Source organism: Equus asinus, chromosome 21 (genome assembly GCF_041296235.1).
Source record: "Equus asinus isolate D_3611 breed Donkey chromosome 21, EquAss-T2T_v2, whole genome shotgun sequence".
Classification (NCBI taxonomy): Eukaryota; Metazoa; Chordata; class Mammalia; order Perissodactyla; family Equidae; genus Equus; species Equus asinus.
Window position 1 is genome coordinate 21185753 of NC_091810.1, and position 19213 is coordinate 21204965.

General features: G+C 42.3%; 1 protein-coding gene across 7 annotated transcripts in view; it reads right to left on the bottom strand.

Moving 5' to 3' along the window:
- The window catches only part of GRM7 (glutamate metabotropic receptor 7), an 822517-nt gene extending 807762 nt beyond the window's left edge, over positions 1-14755 (bottom strand). For 6 of the 7 annotated variants that reach the window (XM_044754898.2, XM_070492761.1, XM_070492757.1 and 3 more), the window contains exon 1: positions 13866-14658. In XM_044754898.2, the coding sequence (XP_044610833.1) occupies positions 13866-14384 (519 nt within the window). In that variant the 5' untranslated portion in view covers positions 14385-14658. Of the gene's footprint in view, positions 1-13865 lie in introns of all 7 variants that reach the window. The other variant, XM_044754899.2, reaches the window with a different exon arrangement.
- Positions 14756-19213: the final 4458 nt, after the last annotated feature.

Below are 19213 nucleotides of genomic sequence, written 5' to 3' on the forward strand. Positions count from 1 at the left end.
GCCTACTTTCCAAATCCAAACCCAAAGCCTTTATATCATTAACCCCAGACAAAAACAGTAAGACCCACGTGTGCCACTATACCAAGCATGAAGATACCTGTAAACTAATACGAGTATGTCTTGGTTTTGTCAGTGTGGGACAAGCTAGGCTCTCAGCACCAAACCCCTCCCTGTACTAGGCAAGCCAGTCCAAGGCCTCTCTGACTGCTGTGGGAGAGTATGAATGGAGTGCTCACTCTACTATGATGTATGTGCCCTAAAATGCCTTGCACATAGTAGATATTCGATATATGTTGAGTGAATGAATGAATTGGTATTGTAAAACAGACCTCATACTTATCTGAGGAAATTACCATTCAATAGACTTGAATTCCTCCCTACCCTTCCTCACCCCCTCTAAGCTTGCGATCAGATAAACAATTATAAAAGTTAGGGCAGAGGAAATTATAGAAACTATCTAGTCCACTCTCACAGGGTTATACAACTTTCATTTAGTGGTAAAAATCACTGATTTGGGAGTCAAACAGACCTGAGTTCGAGCCCTACCTCTACCGTATTATAACAAGCAAATAACTACTTCTGAGGCTCTGTTCCAAGTGTGCATTATGGGGGATCATAATAATACATATTTTTACTGTATGATTAGCAGAGGGTTGAATGGCACAATCCATTTGCAATCATCAGCAAGGTGCCTTACACCTACTAAGCACTCAAGACATTAGCTGATATTAATAGGGAAGAGACAAAATCAAAACTCAGGGATGACTTTCTTTCTTACAGCTTACCCTCTTCCCATTAAGGCCAAGGGGAAGAAGATGAACAAATTAGGATAAATACTTTGAAAAATAGTTTATACTTCCTGAATGAATGGAATTATAAAAATAAAACAATTGTTGAGTTCTGCAGAAATATGAAAGAACTCTAGTTATTTATGTTAGCTTTCTAGAAAACCAATTTATGGCTCTAAGATGCAACTTCCCACACAGCCCCACCCCTGCCATGATCAAATAATATCAGTATAAATGGAAAATTCAACAACACACAATCAATGAGCTAAATTAAAAGCCAGTGAAGCCTCATAGCTTTGATAGAGAAAATTCAGGTTTATCATTATATGTTAAAGTACAATAATATGAAGTTCTTAATTTTAAAAAATTGCCTGAAGATCCATAACCTCCACAATAATTCTATAAAAAATAACCAGCTAAAAATTTATTTAGAAGGTTTTCCTTGTAAGAAAGAATTTTCTGTGTAACTCTTAATGTACAATTTATGAGCACAATTGAATAAAACACAAATAAATATCTGCAAGTCCTACAAAAAGAAAAGTGTAGAGTTAGATGCCACAGGGGATAATTATGCTTCAGGATGAGTAAGACCCTATACTTGACCTCAAATAAATTAACATTAAACAGAGTGGATGAGTCATGTACAGAATGTAAGCATACTAAAAGGTCAAGGTGAGTAACAGAAGGAACATGTGGGCATTCTTAAGAAAGAAATAAAATATTGGTTGATTGATTCAGGAAAGGGTGAAGAGAGTAGGTTCCCTTTGACTGGTCTTTGAAGAAGGCCCTTCTCTTCCTCTAGTATTAATGCTAGGGACACACAGGGAATAAAGGAATCTGGGGCCTGAGAATCTTCTCCACTCTTACCAGAGTGGCTGGAAGCAGACATTCTCACTAGGATGTAGTATATAATATTTAAGGGCTTTTGAGGTCAGAGAGACATGGGTTTGACTCTTCTGGTTCCATCTCTTGCTGTAGGTCAAGTTGTTTATCTTTGTAACACCTCAGTATCTTTATGTGTATATTGGGGATGATAATAATGTCTCCTCCCTGAGTGTGCAAACAAAACGATACGATGCATATCCAGGGCTAAGTTTGGTGTCTGGCACAGAGAAAGTGCTCAGTATGGTTAGTTGAGTGACAGTGACAGCAATGATGACAGTGGTGGTGATGGTATTGATTCCACCCCCCAGAACTGGCTCTGATGGGGCGTAGAGTTGAAGGATCTCTGGGTTCATGAGGCTTTACGTACAAGTGATGCTTGATAAATGTAAGCTGGTTGCCCAAATGATTGTGTGCAATTTAAGAAAGGGAAGGGTCTCAGATTTGCTCAACTACTTAATAATATTAGTAGTGATAGTAGTCATGGAAACTGAAATTTATTAAGTGCTTACTATATGTCAAACAACATGCTGAATGTTTTAAAAGGATTTATCCATTTACTACTCACAACAATATTATGCGGTAAGTCCTAATATTATTATTCTTTTCTTTCAGGTATAGACTCAAGCTTACAGTTACAATAAGCACCTAAGATCCCACTTTCAGTATGTGATCGAAGTGAGTTCAAATTTAGTCTTTCTGAGTTGTTCTTAATAACTAAAGTATGAAATTAAGCATTTTGCTCTATCTGATTTTCCTTCTGAGGCTTGAATGTTTCACTTATTCCACTGAGTGAAGAAGAGAGAAAATTCCCTCTCCTTGACCCTGCTTGTCCTCAACATCTAATTTTCCTTCTTAAAACAGAGATAGTTTCAATGAGCAGCAATGAATGCTGTGTCCTGGCCCAGCCACCTTGCTGACTAGGGGTCAGATACCAGCAGAAGCAAATGCTCCCTGACAACACTATCCTTGTACAGAAACATATGGGAATGGGGGGCATGGGACAATAGAACAAAGCATAGGAAAGAGAGCACCTGGATGGTGGTAGTAATAATAATAATAATAATAATAATAATAAATAGACCTTACTGTGCTCTAGATACTGTATTAAGCACTTGGTATTGGTAAACCTCATTTAACCTTGAAAACAGTTCTATGAGGATGGAATATTATTATCATCATTTTTTTAGACAGGAATGCTGAGGCCCAGGTAATCGGGTAAATTGCCCAAGCTCATATGGTTAGCAAGTGAAAAGCAGGGATTTGAACTATGAACAGGGCCTACATTCTTAACCATTATGCTATACTGCCTCTTGAAAATAAAAAATTTCCAGCAATTGTTCCCCATGACCCACTCCTGCACTCCAAACTTAAATAAGTCTGAGAGAAAGAGAGAGTAAGGTTGAAGAATGGCCATCATTTCAAAATAATGTACTTTGCTCATAGATACAGTTCTTGTGATAATCTCAATCAATTATCAAGAAACAGGAAGCAAAGACTTGAGTAGAAGTACGTCCCTATTTATAAGGAAGGTGGACAGCATTTTTGACATTAGGCTTAACTGCTCCTGAATATGTGGTCTCAGTAGGAATATACACTAGTAGATTTTTCCCACCTATCAAACCCCAAAGCAATATTTCATTTTCAAGTCACTTCTCAGAGTTCCACCCTTCTCATGCCTGTCATTCATCTTCTGGCCTCTTCTTTCCTCCATTTCTGTACAGAAAGCTCTTAAGTCTGGTCTCTCTGATGTGAGAAGGGCGTGTTATGAGAGAAGCCATGGTACCTCAATGTTTTTTTTTATCTTAATTCTATTATGCCAACTGCACTGAACTTAATTATAGTAAATACAGAATTACACAATTACCCTCTGTTCTGTTCTTCAGATGCTATATTTTGATAAAATTTACTACATGCTGCTTTCCCCCTGAACACTAGAAATGGATATGTGTTGATATAAAATTTGTTATAATTACAATTAAAATGCAGCTTACATAATGATAGTGTTAAAATAAAATTATAGATGTGTAGAGACAACGTCGTCATGCATTTTTAGTGTAAGTACACGCTTAGACCAATATCTGGTAGCTGAATGAATAAGGAACAGAATTTTAGTTAAGCTGCACAGGCTGTTTAAGGATTTGCAAATACCTAAAGGGAGCTCAAAATCAGTAAGATCAAATTTCCCCAGCCATGTTTTCAATTGGAAAGTGAATGGAAGATGTGAAATGTCTGGTGAAACCATTCAAAGTAGGTATCTATAAGGATATGATAAGACAAGCGCATTGTTACTGGGGTAACTGCTTAAACTCTCATGTCTATCAATGATGCAAATTCCCAAATGAGTTTGATGAGCCACAAAATAATACTTGTATATATATACATATACATATATAAAATTGAACTGAACTAGATAGTTCAGAATTACTTCTAATTAAAGAAGTACCCTATCACAACTAACTTAAACCTTACAAAATACGGTTACAACTACAATAGACTGAAAGGCAGGAGATTGAAATGTTTATTTTAAATATTTGTAGTTATGGTGTCTTGACTAAAATAACGGTGTCACAAGTGCTATTAAAATAATTGTATGCCCCAGCCCTCATGGCCTGGTGGTTAAATTCAGTGCCCTCTGCTTCAGCGGCCCGGGTTCGGTCCCCAGGTGCAGAGCAGACCTAAACCGCTTTTCAGAGGCTATGCTGTGCTGGCAGCCCACACACTAAAAAGTAGAAGATTGGCATGGATGTTAGCTCATGGCAAACCTTCCTCAGCAAAAAAAGTGGTGAAATCATTTTGTTCACCTCTACTGCAAAAACAAACTATAGGGTTCTTTTTTATTTCAGATAATTATTTTTAGCTAATAGTTATTACACATTTTGATAACACACAATGTTAATCACATTACATCATTTAATCTTTAAAATAGCACTACCATGTAATTATTTTTAATACCCCCATTTTATTAAAATATATCTCTAGTCTAGACCTTTCTTCAGAACTGCTGTATATCCAATTGTGTATTCAATATCTCTACTAGGATGTCAAGAAAACATCTCAAACCTTGTATCTCCAAAACTGATCTTTAATCCCCCAAACAGGCTCCACCCCAAGCCTTTTGCATCTCAGGTGATAGTAACCTCACCTTTCCACTTGCCCAGGCTCCAAATCCCAGATTCACTCTTGTCCCCTTTCTTTCTTCCACATTTCACCTTCAGTCCCCCGGGAAACACTGTCACAATCTTCCAGACGACTCACTTCTCGGAACATCTGCAGCTAACATCCTGGCACAGGCCACAACATCCATCTTGTAGACACCTGTGCTGGCCTCCTGAGATCCTCCCCGACTCCACGCTTTCTCTCTATCCTCAGTACCACAGAGATATTCTTTTAAAACAAGAGACCAATCATGTCACATCTCTGCTAAAATCCTACCACTGGCTGCCTACATTCAGAGCAAAAGACAACATGTGTGTGACGGCCTCCAAGGGCTTGCCCAATCTATCCCATCATATCTCTGACCTCAAGCCTTCCTGCTACACCTTCCTCCCCACTGACTTACTCAGCCATAGTGCCCTCCTCGATATTCCTCCAACCTGCCAGGCATGTTTCTGCCTTCGGCACTGGTCATTCCTGCTCCCAAGGAGTGGTCTCCCCCTAATCCATTCTGACAACTCCCCCACTTCAAGTTTTTGTTCAAATGTCACCTTATGAAATCCACCTTGACTATCCTATTTAAAAATAGAACCCACCTGTACATCCCTCCACTGCTCCCTATCCAACACCCTTCAATGTGCTTCACATTCTTCTCTATCCCATAGCACTCATCAACTTCAACATGCTGCAGGATTTATTTAAAACATCCATCTGTTTCCACAAGGGAATGTTAGCTGAAGAGAGAGAGTGGAGAGAGGAGAAAGGAAGAAAGACACAGGAGAGACAGAGAGAGAAAGGGAAAGCTCTTGCCTATTTTATTCATGGTATGTCCAAGCACATAGAACAGTACACAAGGTGGATGCATAATAAATATTTCTGGAAAAACATATGGATGAATAAACTAGTAGTAAAGCTCAGAAAGTTTAAGTAACTTCTGAAAGTTTCTGCAGCTAGAGAAAGGTACAATGGAATTCAAACTTGGAGCTGGTTAGCTTCAAAGCCCTCTGATCTTAGCCTCTCTGTTATCTTAAGTGCACGGAATTCATGATTCACTTTAATTGGTGCCATGGAAAATCTCATCCCACTGAAGAGTAACACTAAAGTGTTTGTTCTCTTTCTCTGTATATGTATTTTCCATTTAAACAAAAGAAACAAAGAAGAGTGGAATCCAACATGGATTATCATGGTCATTTTACAGCAAATTTAGTAATAGTGACATTTAAGCAATAGTCATATTTAACGATAGCATAATAATAATAAAATAGCTTTTAAGTGTATTGAACACTCATCACACGCTAAACGTGATGCTAAAATATTTTCATGCATATTTTATGCAATACTTAGAATTACTCTATCAGACAGGTATACTGTTATTATTTCCATTTCAAAGATAAGGAAATTGATCTGAAGTGTGGTACCTGTTTGATCAAGGCGAGACATAGTAAGTGGTGAGTATGAATTAAATTCAGGTCTGTCTAACTCCAGAATTTGATTCTTAACCCCTACATGAAAATTCTGATAGGTCTTTTGATAAAAGTATGTTTTCTCTCAGAAAACATTGACCGTTATGTCTGCCTGTGCTAATACGTTCAGAACATAGTCAAATCTAAAACATGATTATGGGGCCGGCCTGGTAGCATAGTGGTTAAGTTCGTGTGCTCTTTGGCAGCTCAGGGTTCATCGGTTTGGATCCCAGGTGCAACCCTACACACCACCTATCTAGCCATGCTGTGGCAGGCGTCCCACATATAAGGTAGAGGAAGATGGGCACAGATGTTAGCTCAGGGCTAATTTTCCTCAGCAAAACAGAAAAACTAAAACATGACAAAAATGTTTAAATGGTACTTTAACAAATGGAAATATTTTCATCTAAACAATAATGCAGAAAAGCAGGCTGACTCCTTTGAAGTGACTTTGTTGCTACCTTCCATCAAGAACAAGAGATAGAATCAGCAGCCGCAGAATGGAGAAAGCAAAGCACCCAGAGAGAGAATTCTGTAAATGACCAATTATAAAACTATTAAGCTGCAGCACTTTTATAGCAAGAGGCAAAATAATCCATTAAACTGAAAATTCTCCTACCCCTCACTCCACAGTCCACACAAACATTAAAGCTGCATTTATTAGGATGTATTTCCTGTGCTCTGTCAACTTGACTTTCAGCAATTGTATTAATAGAGTCCTCTCACCTTGCACATATAGCTGAGTGATGGATTTCCCCACTTGAGGTTTGTAGAAAGAGTGGAGTGAGTCAAATAAAATTTAGGAAGAGCCATAATCCATAATGATGGGCACTGAATGAGCACAAGAAGAAACATCTTTTCTCATTTATTTGAATGAAAAGTCTACTGTATATTTATTGCCTGTGTACAGGGCTACCTGTTGAATACTGGGGAACAAGCATCTTCATTTGGAGATAAGGATTTATCTGCTTAAATTTCTATGGACCTACAGAATTAATCTTGTTTTAGAACTAAAATAAAATATTTTTTTTTTCTGTAAAAGCAATCAGCAACTTTGACATCTTTAAACCACTACAATTTTAGGGTAGGAAAACTTATAATTATTTTAAGCATTTCTGCATTTGTGCAAGAATTGGGCAATATGCATAGTAGTTAACAACCTGGTTATTGCCAGACAAATCTAAGTTTAATCTAGACTTTGTCACTTACCAAATATGTGACTTTGGGCTATGAGAATCACTTCCTTCAGCTGTACAGTGGGGATGATAATATGCCCTTTGTATTGTATTGTAAGAACTAAATGATATGAAATATTTATAGTACATAATAGAGTGCCTCAGAGTAAGGACTCAAATTATTATTGTGGTCACTACTGTTATTGAAAATAAATTAGAATTTCTGTTCTCATAAAATGAGACATGTGTCCTATATCATTGTAACTTTATTATTTTATTTTTGACATTATAACTTGATTCCAGAAATATTTAGCAGTAAATATAATTGAAAGGAGGTTACTTGACAAACGTGGAAATACAATAATATTAAGTGTGCTGGCAAAATACTCTTCTCAGCTAAACATTTATCTGTAAAAAAGATTTTACTGTTCGTTTCTTATTAAGTGCATAAAACATATATACTTACTGTACCAACTGGCAAAGGTCCATTAATTAATCAGTCTGACTATGTGTTGCACAAACATCCTCTAAATAGTAATCATGTATGCTTTTCAGTTGCTGGGGAAACGTGTTTGTGACTGTTCTTTTTTGTCAACTGAAAGTAAAGAGGGGTGAGAAGTAGAGCTGGGCTTCATGCTCACTGTAGAGTGACCCGGGAGTTTAATGTACTTTGTACTCCATTATGCCATGAAAATGCATCTGTGCCCTGGGGACATCAACAAAAGATTTGCTTTAATGAAAGGAACCAAGCATGGTTCTAAAGCTTCCAGACAGGAGGCCTATAGGCTGTTTTGCCCTCTCTCAACTGCATCAAGATGAGAAAGATGTGATCACAAATGCTTAAAGCTAATACAGTAAATGTTGGGAACGGTGGGGAAGGATGTTAAGTTTTGCATATCCTAAACCTAGGCTGGAAGGATTATATTTAAATATAATAGTAAGTATATATATATATATATATATATATATATATATACACACACACATATAAAATAAGTATAGCAAAGAAGATATCATATATTATTTTCCACTTATTGAATGCTGCAAACCTTACATTAATGTTGGAAATCAGCTGTTTTAGCCATGATGCTTTCAATTGCACGTGGCTGAAAACAAGCTCAAAAGAGTGAAAGGAATTTTTTTTTACAAAAATAACAAGTGCTGGAAATTCAGGAATGCAGCTAGATTCAGATATAGTTCATTTGGAAGCTCCAGAATATCAACAGGGCTCTGGCTCTCTCTCCTTCACTCAGCCCTGCTTATTTCTGCATGACTGAATTCTATGGAAAGTCTCTTCTTCTGTTGGATGGCCACTGGGAGTCCCAGAGAGAGATATCTCTCCATTGTAGAAATTTCAGAAGGAAGAGATAATTTTCGCCCCCAGAAAAGTCTTGGGGAGGATTCTGATAGGCCCAGCCCTTGTCAGATGCCTCTACCTGAGCCAATCACCTGCTTTGCCTGAGCTCAGTTAGGTGACTCACCCGTGGGGCCTGGAAGGAGACAGGATGTCATTCTCTGGCAGTTTTTCAAAAGAAAAGCCTGGTGTTTTTGCAAGATGAAAAGGAACAAGACACTGGATAATGAAAGTTATATCTGCTACGGTGAACTCCACAGTTCTCACCCCTTGCCTTGCGTCTGATGACCACGTGGTAAGCTGACCAAGGAGGTCACTTTCCTTACCACCAGCCTTGATATATATGACTATGGAGCACACTGGTAAAGAATGAGGAAAAAAGTCTGAATATGGGAAATCAGCTGGATTGACTAAGATAGCTCTGTGAGAATGCCCTTAAAAAGTTCCCCAAACTCATTCAAAGTTCAAAGTGGGAGCTGGAAATAAAATGTCACAGAGTTTTGATAAGAGCAGGTTTTCTCCGAGCTAAACTGACACAAAGAGATTAGAGACTTCTGGAAACTACATTTTTTAAAATGAAAAAATCAGATGAGGAAAATGAGGCCTAGAAAAATTAAGTGACTTATTTATTTAGGGTAACAGCTAATTAATGGTAGGATTGAGACTAGAGTGCACTTTATGTAATCCAGCTTTGGTCTTTTAAATCTATGACACAACTTAGATGCATAAGAAATGGAGCATTTATGATTTGTTAAATGTTTGTGAAACTGAAGAAAAGGCACTCATTATTTCAATTATCCTTGAAGAGAAAGATGCCCAAAGACATCCTAATTGTATGGGTATGTCTACAAAAATACACGTGGAGGTATCTTCAAATAGAGAATGTGCCTGGCTCAATTCCTCCCTCTCTGCTCTGTTAAAAACTGCCCCTTTAAATAATGCCCACTCACCATCTGTTAGGTAAATTTCCTGAAACACAGTAAATGTGGAGGCAGAGATTGTTATAGAGACTATTCCAATGGCACTAACACCTATACTATGAAATTTTAAGAAGAGTAGGTTAGAGTTGTTTTTTTAAAAAACTTCCCATGATAGTAAAACCATACCATCCTATGTGCCCAGTTCTATGCAATAATGTAAGATGGCGGGGTAGGGAGAGAGAAAGAGAAGGAGGAAAACTAAGTACTTATATATAAAATGTTGCCCCCAAAGTTGGAGATTATATTCAAGCTTCAATAACAGAAGGAAAACACTCACAAGTTTACCAATGTATTTCCCTTATGGTACAAAATCCACAGGTTTAGATTTGCAATATGCTCCAACATGGGTCAGGTTGACCACTTTTTCCATCTAGCTGCTTTTGAGGGAACAAAACAACTGGAAAAGATGCCATTCCATTCCAAGTCTACAGCTTAGATCATGTCACTGCACATGAAATATTGTTCATTCAATGTCAGGACGTAGCAAGAGTAATTTATACTCTGAGTGTTTGCTCTCAAGTCAATAACAGAGAATCCTTGAATAAAAACATTCCCATTACCTCCCACTATAATATATCTTACTTATAGCCCATAAAACAGTGATGAGGGGAGATTTATCCCTTGGATACCATATTATATAAGCTCTCTACTTTAAGCCATCCCCACTCGGTGATTATTTTTTAAATATGTTACTCATAGTCAATATTAATTTACATTTAATCTTTCTTAGCATTAGGAGAGTATTATTTCGTATAGGCTCAGAAACAAATCTCCAGAAATTCCTCCCTGATGCTTCTTTGAGGCTGAAAATGCAATGCAGGGCAGTTGCAATGACTTAATTCCAGTTGGCAGAGCCCTGGCCACATGCTAATTTCATTAGCCTCAAATTCCTGGATTTGAAAGACCCACTGGATACGATTCCTGTCCTCTGACATGTTACTTACTAACCAGTTCAGCATGCATGTACAGGAGAGAGAGAAGGGACTTGCTCAGCTCATATCTTTGTTCTGGTACACCAGCAGGCAAATGAAAACTCAAAGTCATAGACACAATTTACATCTGAGTACTCCTTCTTGCCTAAGTCCTAATTTTCAGGAAGGAACTTCATTCTAGGCTTTGCTGGCGGCAGCAGCATTTCTTACATCTAGTACTATCTCATTACTCTTTCCTGCCCCCCAGTGCTTGGCACCCCCTACTTAAGTCCGGGAGTATTCTTTCTCCCAGCTTAGAAGCTTATCTCACCATAAATTTTTATCTCAAATGATAGGTTTGGCAGGGTCCCCACAGCAACCCACAGGGACCGGGGAAAAGAAAACTCAGATCTCTGGAGAGCTAAGAATTCGATCATCTAGAGGAGTTTCTTTTTATATAGGACAATCTTAATTGAGCTGAATACTGCAATCCCAGAGAAGATGCACCTACCGTTCTTTTCCTTTCTCCCTAAATTGCTTGTGCTTTTGAACAATGAGTCTTGTGTACCACTATTCTCTCTATTCATTCTGCAGGCTTACAGAGGCTGGGAGATGAGGGACTGGACTTGCCTGCCAGGAGCATCTAAATTCACATGCAAAAAAAAGCCTTCTGGAAGAGATTGTTGGAATATACAGATCCCTCTCTCTCTCTCTCTCTTTCTTTCTCTCTCTATATATATCCATATATTCCCACAAGGGCAATGGTTACCCAGGATGCCCATACCAATGGTTATATCCAGCTTGCAGCACAAGCTACAAGTTGGTGCACTCCTTCTACTACCAGCCTCTTCTCAATAAATGCAGGTGAAAACTGGGGGCTCTTCTTCCCTCAGCTGTTCAAACCAACATGAATAGCTTCAATTTGCAAATTAGAGGAAAATGACAGTGTTTTCTCTGAATGGTTTTGGTCTCAGCCCACACTGCTATCACTGGCATTCGGTTCCCTTCCTTCCCAGCCAGGGAATGGGGGGAACTAAGCTTAAGGCAAGCCGTTTTCTTCCCTCCCGAGTGCTTGGCTTCACACATCAGAGGAAGAATCAGCTCCCTTTGGTATCTTTTTCAGCAAACACAAGTCCTTCAGCCTAGTCTGCAATCCCTCTCTTGACTTTAACATTTCGCTCTTTTGCAGATAGACAGGCCCAACTGCAGCACGACCCATGCTTTGAGTGAAGAGAGAAACAGGCAGCAAAATAATTTAAAAATGTGAAACACCAAATGTGCCTTCAACCCCCAGGGCTCCCGGAAAATGCTAAGAGTCACTCCAGTGGTTCCCAGGTGATCTCTGACCTCACCCTCTCCTGCAGCACTGCCCCCTCAGGTTGTCTACCTTTAAGCTCAGAGATGAAAGAAGCACTTCTGGGCTTTGTTTAGGATAACCCAGGCTCTTCCTGAAAGCATCAGCTCAGAGTGAAGGCTGCCCCCAAAGCATTTTTGGGTTTGCAAACATCTAGGGATCTCCATGATGGCATTCTCAGGAGGTGTCAGGGATCCTCAGATGATCAGAGAGGCCAACCAAACTGCAGCCTTGAACAGGCACCCCTCCTTCTGGTGCAAACACAAACTTCACACTCCTGCTAGCTGATGTGGTGACAGCTTGAATTCCACAAGGAGTCCCCTCCAGAAACCCAACACCTTTAGGGAAAGCCCCTGCGCAGAGCCGATTCTTTAGATGGGGAGCATAACGGCACCAGTCAGCCCTAACATCTGGAGGAAGGATTGGTTGGGTTTGGGCACCACCAGGCAGGGAGAGAGCTGTGCATGAGGAAAGGATCATCTCAAGATAGAGACGAACATAAAACTTGGGGGTGGACGTGGAGAGGGAGAAGAGAGGCAGAAATTAAAAGGGGAGAAAAAAATAGAAAAAAAAAAAAAAGCAGAGTAGGGAGAAAGAAGGAGAGAAAGAGCCATACAGAGAGAAACACGGAGAATCCAGGAGAAGGGAACCACCCACAGTCACACAGACCCTGAAACTCAATTTCTTGACCCAAAAGCCACCCATTTATACCCAATGCAGCACAAGAGCCACCGGGCAGAGGCTGCGGGGGCGGGCGGCAAGAGAGCACTGCGGTAGAACCCACCGCTCAACTGCCCCGGACGCGCCTTCCTCCCATTTCCCTCATCGCCCTTCGGCGCCTAGAGCAGGAGGATCGCCCGGCCTTGCTCAGCGCACCCCACTGCCTCCTTCCAGGCTTCTTCTTGCCTGGCTTCGGGAATCGTCCTCGGAGCCGAGGACCGGGATTGGCGGGCTGCGTTAGGGAGGTCGTGGGAAAGAACAGGCGAAGGGAGAAAGCAGCGAAAGCGATTTTGTTTCGCAGTTAGCATGAGCTCATCTCTGGGCTCTGAAGTGGCAGGAGTAGAAAACTGATCGCCCAGCTCCTGCCAGTGGCCGGACTGCAAATGCGATTTAAATGGTGCAAACAATTGCCTAGAGCAAATCGCCTGGGGGGCACGTCTGCGGATGGCATCTCCCTACTTGGGGAGCGTCCCCGTGCCTTTCCGACCCATGCCCTCTCGGAGACAGGCTACAGGTCGGGAAAGCCAACCAGAGATGGGCAATTAACATCCACATGCAGGTGAAGACCTAGCCTTCGGTTTAAGAAGTGCCTCCCTAAACTCTTCCCGAAATTTTCCAAGGGAGCTGCGGCTTGCCGGGTGCCTTGGGGCTGGGAAGCTGGGGAGTTGGGAAATGCCGAGTTTCGAGGAGTCTTCTCATCTTTCGTATTCCATGAGCCTAACTGGCTTTCACAGGAGCCCCGGCACTTTTATAAGCCTGTTTTCGGACCATATTTCACTCTAATGCAAACTCATTTAAATCATCGCCTTGTTTTTCGCAGATTGCTTCTTGTAAATGGGGCCATAAATCCAGGATGTCAAGCCGGATGGAGTGGAGCGCGGACAGGGGAGAGATGGAAGGGAAATGAACCAAGCAGGGAAGATACCTCCTCGGGTCGGGTGGAGGGGGGATTCGGTAGGATCTCCAGGGTGGAAATGTGCTAAGGCTGACCTGACCCCGCACCCCTAGAGGCCAAGCCAGCATTAGGATTAAGAGCGCGGGGAGCTAAGGCGCGCTCTGCCCCGGAGGGAGCGCCCCCCTACCTGGAAAAGCCTCAGGATGTTGGCTACCATGATGGAGACCGAACTCCCGGAAGCCCCAATCACTCCAACTACTTTCTCCGGCTTGACGAAAACCGGAGGCTCGCCGTTGGTGCAGCGCACGTCGGAGGTGTCCTTCTGGATAAGCGCCTGAACGAAAGTGAGCGACTGTTCGAGCGCGTAAGTGTCCCTGGAACAAGTGTCTAGGATCCGCGCGCCCAGCGTCACGTTGGGCAGCAGGTTGGGATCGCTGTTGATCTGGTCCAGGGCGTAGAGCATCGCTTCCAGCCTGTGGATCCCGTTCTCCCTCTTGATGTCGCCGCAGGGCACTCCGCTGGGACCCTTGGCGTGCACGGGGAACAGCCCCCCGAGGGTGACGTCCCCCTCGATCCGGATAGAGTGCGGGGCGTACATCTCCTGGCCGCGCGCCGCCGCCGCCAGCGCACACAGGAGCACCTCCAGCACGCAGCAGGGGAACTTCATCAAAGTCAGGACGCGGAGCAGCTTCCCCAGCTGGACCATGCTGCTCCGGCTGCTGCGGTGGTGGCGGAGGCGCTGGAGGGGACGGTGGCGGGCTCGCCGGGGTCCGGGCCCCTTGGGGTGAGCTCCTCCGGGGAAGTCCTGGGGCTCCTGCAGGCACGGAGCGTGGGGGAGCCCGGGGAGGGGCGGCCAGAGAGGGTGGGGGGTCCCGCGGCGCCTGCCAGCTTGGGGAGCCGTGCGCTCTCGGGTTCGCTAGCCGGCGTGCCACGCTCGCTCTCCCTGGCTTGCCGCTCGAGCTCTCCAACAGCCCAGCACTGGGGAGAGGGCACGGATTGCTATCGCTTTAAATGGTCGTTCGTCTCCCTCTCCTCCTCCTCCCACTCCCTCCCTCCCTCGCTAGCTCTTGTCTCTCCCCACCCTTCCCAGCGCCCGCCCTCCCCACCGGTTTGCATCATCACGCAGGGAGGGGCTGCGTGCTGAGGTAAAGGGGGGAGGGCGTGGGTGGGCTGCTTGGGGGGAGTGCCTCTGACTGGGAATTTCGCGGTCCCCAGGGATCTAGGGATTGCAGGACGCAGGCGAAGGCTGAGCTCTTGCTCCTCACCGTAGCAGCCTCTTGCTCTCCCGCCTGCATCCACACACACAGTCTAGGCAAGGGTGCCATCAGCCCCGGGATGGGGCGGGGATGTCTGGTGCCGACTACTCCCGACCCTGAGGTCCGGAGCCCCGACTGTCACCTCGGGAGAATGCGAGGGAGTAGCAAGGTGAAGGAGCCAGTGATGAACGGGAGCAGGGAGACCTCAGTCTCCACTGCTGATCCATCTGAGCCAGTTTTTCCTAAGAAAAACACACATACACACAGGAGCCTGATTTATGACTTACAATATCTTTACCCAGAGACTTCTCCTGGGCCAGGCGCTGGGCTAGCCTGTAGGGAAACACGCCCAAAAAGAAACGTTAGGCATGGAGGAGCTTCCTTGGTCTTCAGGGGTTACCGGGGCCAGAGCCGGATGAACTAACTGGGTTCTCCAGCAAGTCTGTGGCGGAAACCTCAGACTAGACCCTTTTCTTCCTTTCCTCTCAAGAGATGGAACAACTGAGAACTCTGCAGAGCGCACTTTCTTCTCTGGTGCTGACAGGTGTAAGGCTCCCTCCTACCCGTTTTCGGAGAGGCTTCTGGGCTGGTGACAGGTTTTCGCAGGGAGGAAACAGCAGGAAAGAGGTGATAGTAGGAGGAAGAGGGGCAGGTAGAAGTCTCCGCATTGATCCAGGACGCCTTTCTCTCTTTTTGTGGCTGGATATTTGGGGGCAAAATCAGGATGCCAGAGCAGGTTTCAGTGCAATCAAGAAGGTGGTTTTCAAAGGTGTCCCCTGTTGCAGGCCCAGCCCAAATTTGGTCCATTAAAGCAACAAGTGGCCCTAATTTCTGTATTAGAAAGGGTAATGTCACTGTCCTTGGCACCACAGTGGACTCAGAGGGCGAGCTCAACTCTTGCTGAGGCTTTCTCTTGGAGTGCAGCAAACTCTATTATACGGATTTGAGGGTGGAGAGAAATCTGAAACAAGACTGTAATTTTTGTTGTTGTTGTTAATGTACTAAACAAGTCTTTGTACAAAAAACAAACAAACAAACAAAACACACAAAACCCAAAAAGTCAGAAGACAGGCAATTGGTTGTCTCTGCTACCAACTTCCTCTGTGTGCTTGGCACCTCTGTTCCCCTGTCTGTGTTTTAGTTTCCCCATCTGTAAAATGATGAGATGGAATTGGATGCTTGCCAAGTTATCTATTAACTCTCAAATCCTCTGTAAAAATAGGCCACATCCCTTTGGCCATGGCGCTCTTTTTATGCCAATATCCTCTGTTGCTTTGTATGTAGGAGACCAGTTTCTTGATATGCAAAGAGCATTACAAACACTTCTTGGTAGAGAGGAGTTTTTTTTTTCCTTGCTCACCGTCTGTTCCTCTTCCTTCTAGGGACAGCCTAGTCCATCAATTTCTTTTTGGATGTATCCCTGCTCCATGTTTCAATACTATGGCTTAGGGAGAACAGATCACACTTTCTATAATTCAGGCCTGGATAGTCAGAGCATGGGATCCTTCTGCCTATAGTGATAAGTTCAAAGATGGAACTTAGCAGAGGCATCCAGGGCTAACCCTAGACTTTCACAGCAGTAACTAGGGTAGTAACACAGAGTCAACGCTATTCAATAGACAATCTGTGTGTGAATTGGAAACAAAAAAGAGGGGCCCCTTCCTCAAAATGCTTTATGTATATCTTTTGGAAAACATTATACTATTCTGATTTTGTAAGAACAGAACATTTTGCTGCCATCTTCAAGAAAACAGTGCTGTAATTAATATACTAATCTACCTTGTATACAGTGTGATTATCAATCTCTCTTAGATGTGATGCCCTGCTACGTAAGTGCACACCTTGAATAACCTTATACTGTGGTGGACCCCGATCCTTCCTGCCAATCCTGGAGCTATGAGGATATAAGCCTATAGCTGCACCAGGAGCTTCCACATGAACAGGGAACTATTTAAATCTCAGAACAAGAGATACAAGAGAGGGGAAAAGGAAAAGAGACAGAAGGGTGGGGGAAGAGCTAGATAAGGGCCTGATTAAAACATTTGAACTCCTGGATCCAGTCATGCCTGAAAGATTGCCTCTGGAGTTTTTCAATTACATAGTATTTTCTTTCTGTTGTTTGAAGGCAAAAGGATCCTCTTCTAATTCACCTGTTCTAATACACTGGCGCAAAAAGGGTGGGGCAGCTGAAATAGATATCTTGTTAAAGTTGCATCAGTTCATTTGGAAAAGGAAAAAGAGACAAAGCAATAGGAAGGCATCCTTCACATAAGTACTATGATCCTAGCATTTAAGCATCAGGATCTTGGGCTCTATTGTACAGAGGCTATATCCTTATTTAGTTTTTAATTTAAGGCTATTTATTAGCAACTTGGTGACAAAAAGACTATTTGGAGAGTTGGGTAACAAGTAATGTCACCTGATTTTTGCCTGCCCATGTCTCACTCCATTTTCTACTCTCCCATTTCCATTTCACAACTTGTGATTGCTCAATAAATATTTCTTGGCTCACTATTGATTGTTGCGTTATTCTGTGTTCTCTCTTTGCTCTGCTCATTCTCCCCAAACATCTGGCAGCAATCATTATCTTCTTTTTACTGCAGTCATCTGTGTGTGTGTCTTAATTCCCTTGCCAAGTTGTAAGATCCTTGAGGGTAAGGGCTGGGTATTATTATTTATCTTTTTCTCCTGGACAATGTTTAGAATGGTGTTTTGTACCCAAGAAGCGCTCATGTGTTGAATGAATCAGAAGTGGTTTTGCCATTCCCCACTGTGTTTATTTGACAGTGACTGAAACATAAAGTGGGCAGAGCAGAAACAATGGCAGATAAATTGCTGTCCTCTTAGTCATAGTATGCGGTTTCTAGAACTTAAAGGATAATTAGTAGATTTTGAAATAATTTTGTTTTACAAAAATTGCATCAGATTGAAATACTCGAACCTCAAAGGTCTTGATCAACTCTAAAGGAAGGCTTTAATTGGTTCTTCCTGAGTCAAGTGTTCATTCCTGGATCAATAACTGGGGCTACTGCCATAGTCTGGTTGAGGATAGTCAGAAGCTAGGCATTAACACCACCTAAACCGAATGAAATGCGTGATCTGTTATTAGAGAAACAGGAAAGTGATGCTGAGCTTGCAAAATCTACAGACACCCAGTACAAATAGTACTTAATTCATCTTTAAATCTTTAGCCACAGTGCATAGGATCTGCAACTTAATAGATGACAGAGTATTTGCTTTTTTGAGATTATATGAATGGAAAATCTTTGTGTTGAGAATGGTTAATCTAAAACTAGGCCAGTTATTGTTCTAGTGTCATATTTAATTAAAGAAGAATCTAGTTTTAGGCACAAAGATCATACATTATAAAATGTGTTCACAGGCTTGGTTCTGTGTAGTCATTAATCTTTTCTCACCCAGAGATTAATAAAAAATGTGTAACTTAAGTTAAGGGCTCAGTCCTAATTTACATTCTTAGCATTGTGTTTTGTTAATCATCTCAATTTTATTTATTTTCTTTGTTGTTTTCCTCCGCCCATCATCTTCTGCAGAAAATAATGTCTCCTCTTCCAACTCCCTCTCTGTTTAAATCCAATTTGTAACTTACAAAGTTGTCCAGCTACCTGCTGCTACTCCTGCTGCTGCTGCTAACATACTCTGGCTGTTCGTCCATCCTTCATGGAGGTCCTCCTCCACAGCTTTTCTTTTTTACACAATTTTACATTTGTATTGCACTACTGAGTGGAGGAGGTCAACTTTTTCTTGGAGAGAGAGGGAAAGTAAAAAGATATTTTATTCTATCTGTTATACTTTCCTGTCATATTTATTTGTAGCAGACATCTTGTGTCACTTATTCAGCATCTATTTCCTGAACTCATCGTAAAGAAACTCTGATTTTGTACACATCCTAAGCTGGTAAGGGATGGAATGTTCCTGCTGTTCCTTCGGTAACATCATAAGCCTTTCCTTTGGTAAAGAACCCCTCTCAATCTCCATGAGTTGAGACAGAGCTGTCAATCTTGATGTCTCACACATCCAAACTCAGGTGTGGGCATGCATCAGGGTTGGCAGAACTGAGCTCTCCCTTCCCCTGCTGAGGCTAAAGAGTTCAACGGTAGGTAAAGGGCCTTAGGTTTGATATATTGATACCTAAAAAAGACAAATCTATTCTTCTTGACTTCTTATCTATAAAGATAGAAACAGGGGCTTCTGGTAGCTGTCTTTCCACCACATGAATAAAGCCTGTCTGAGAATAAAAGCAACCCACACAGGGAAGCAC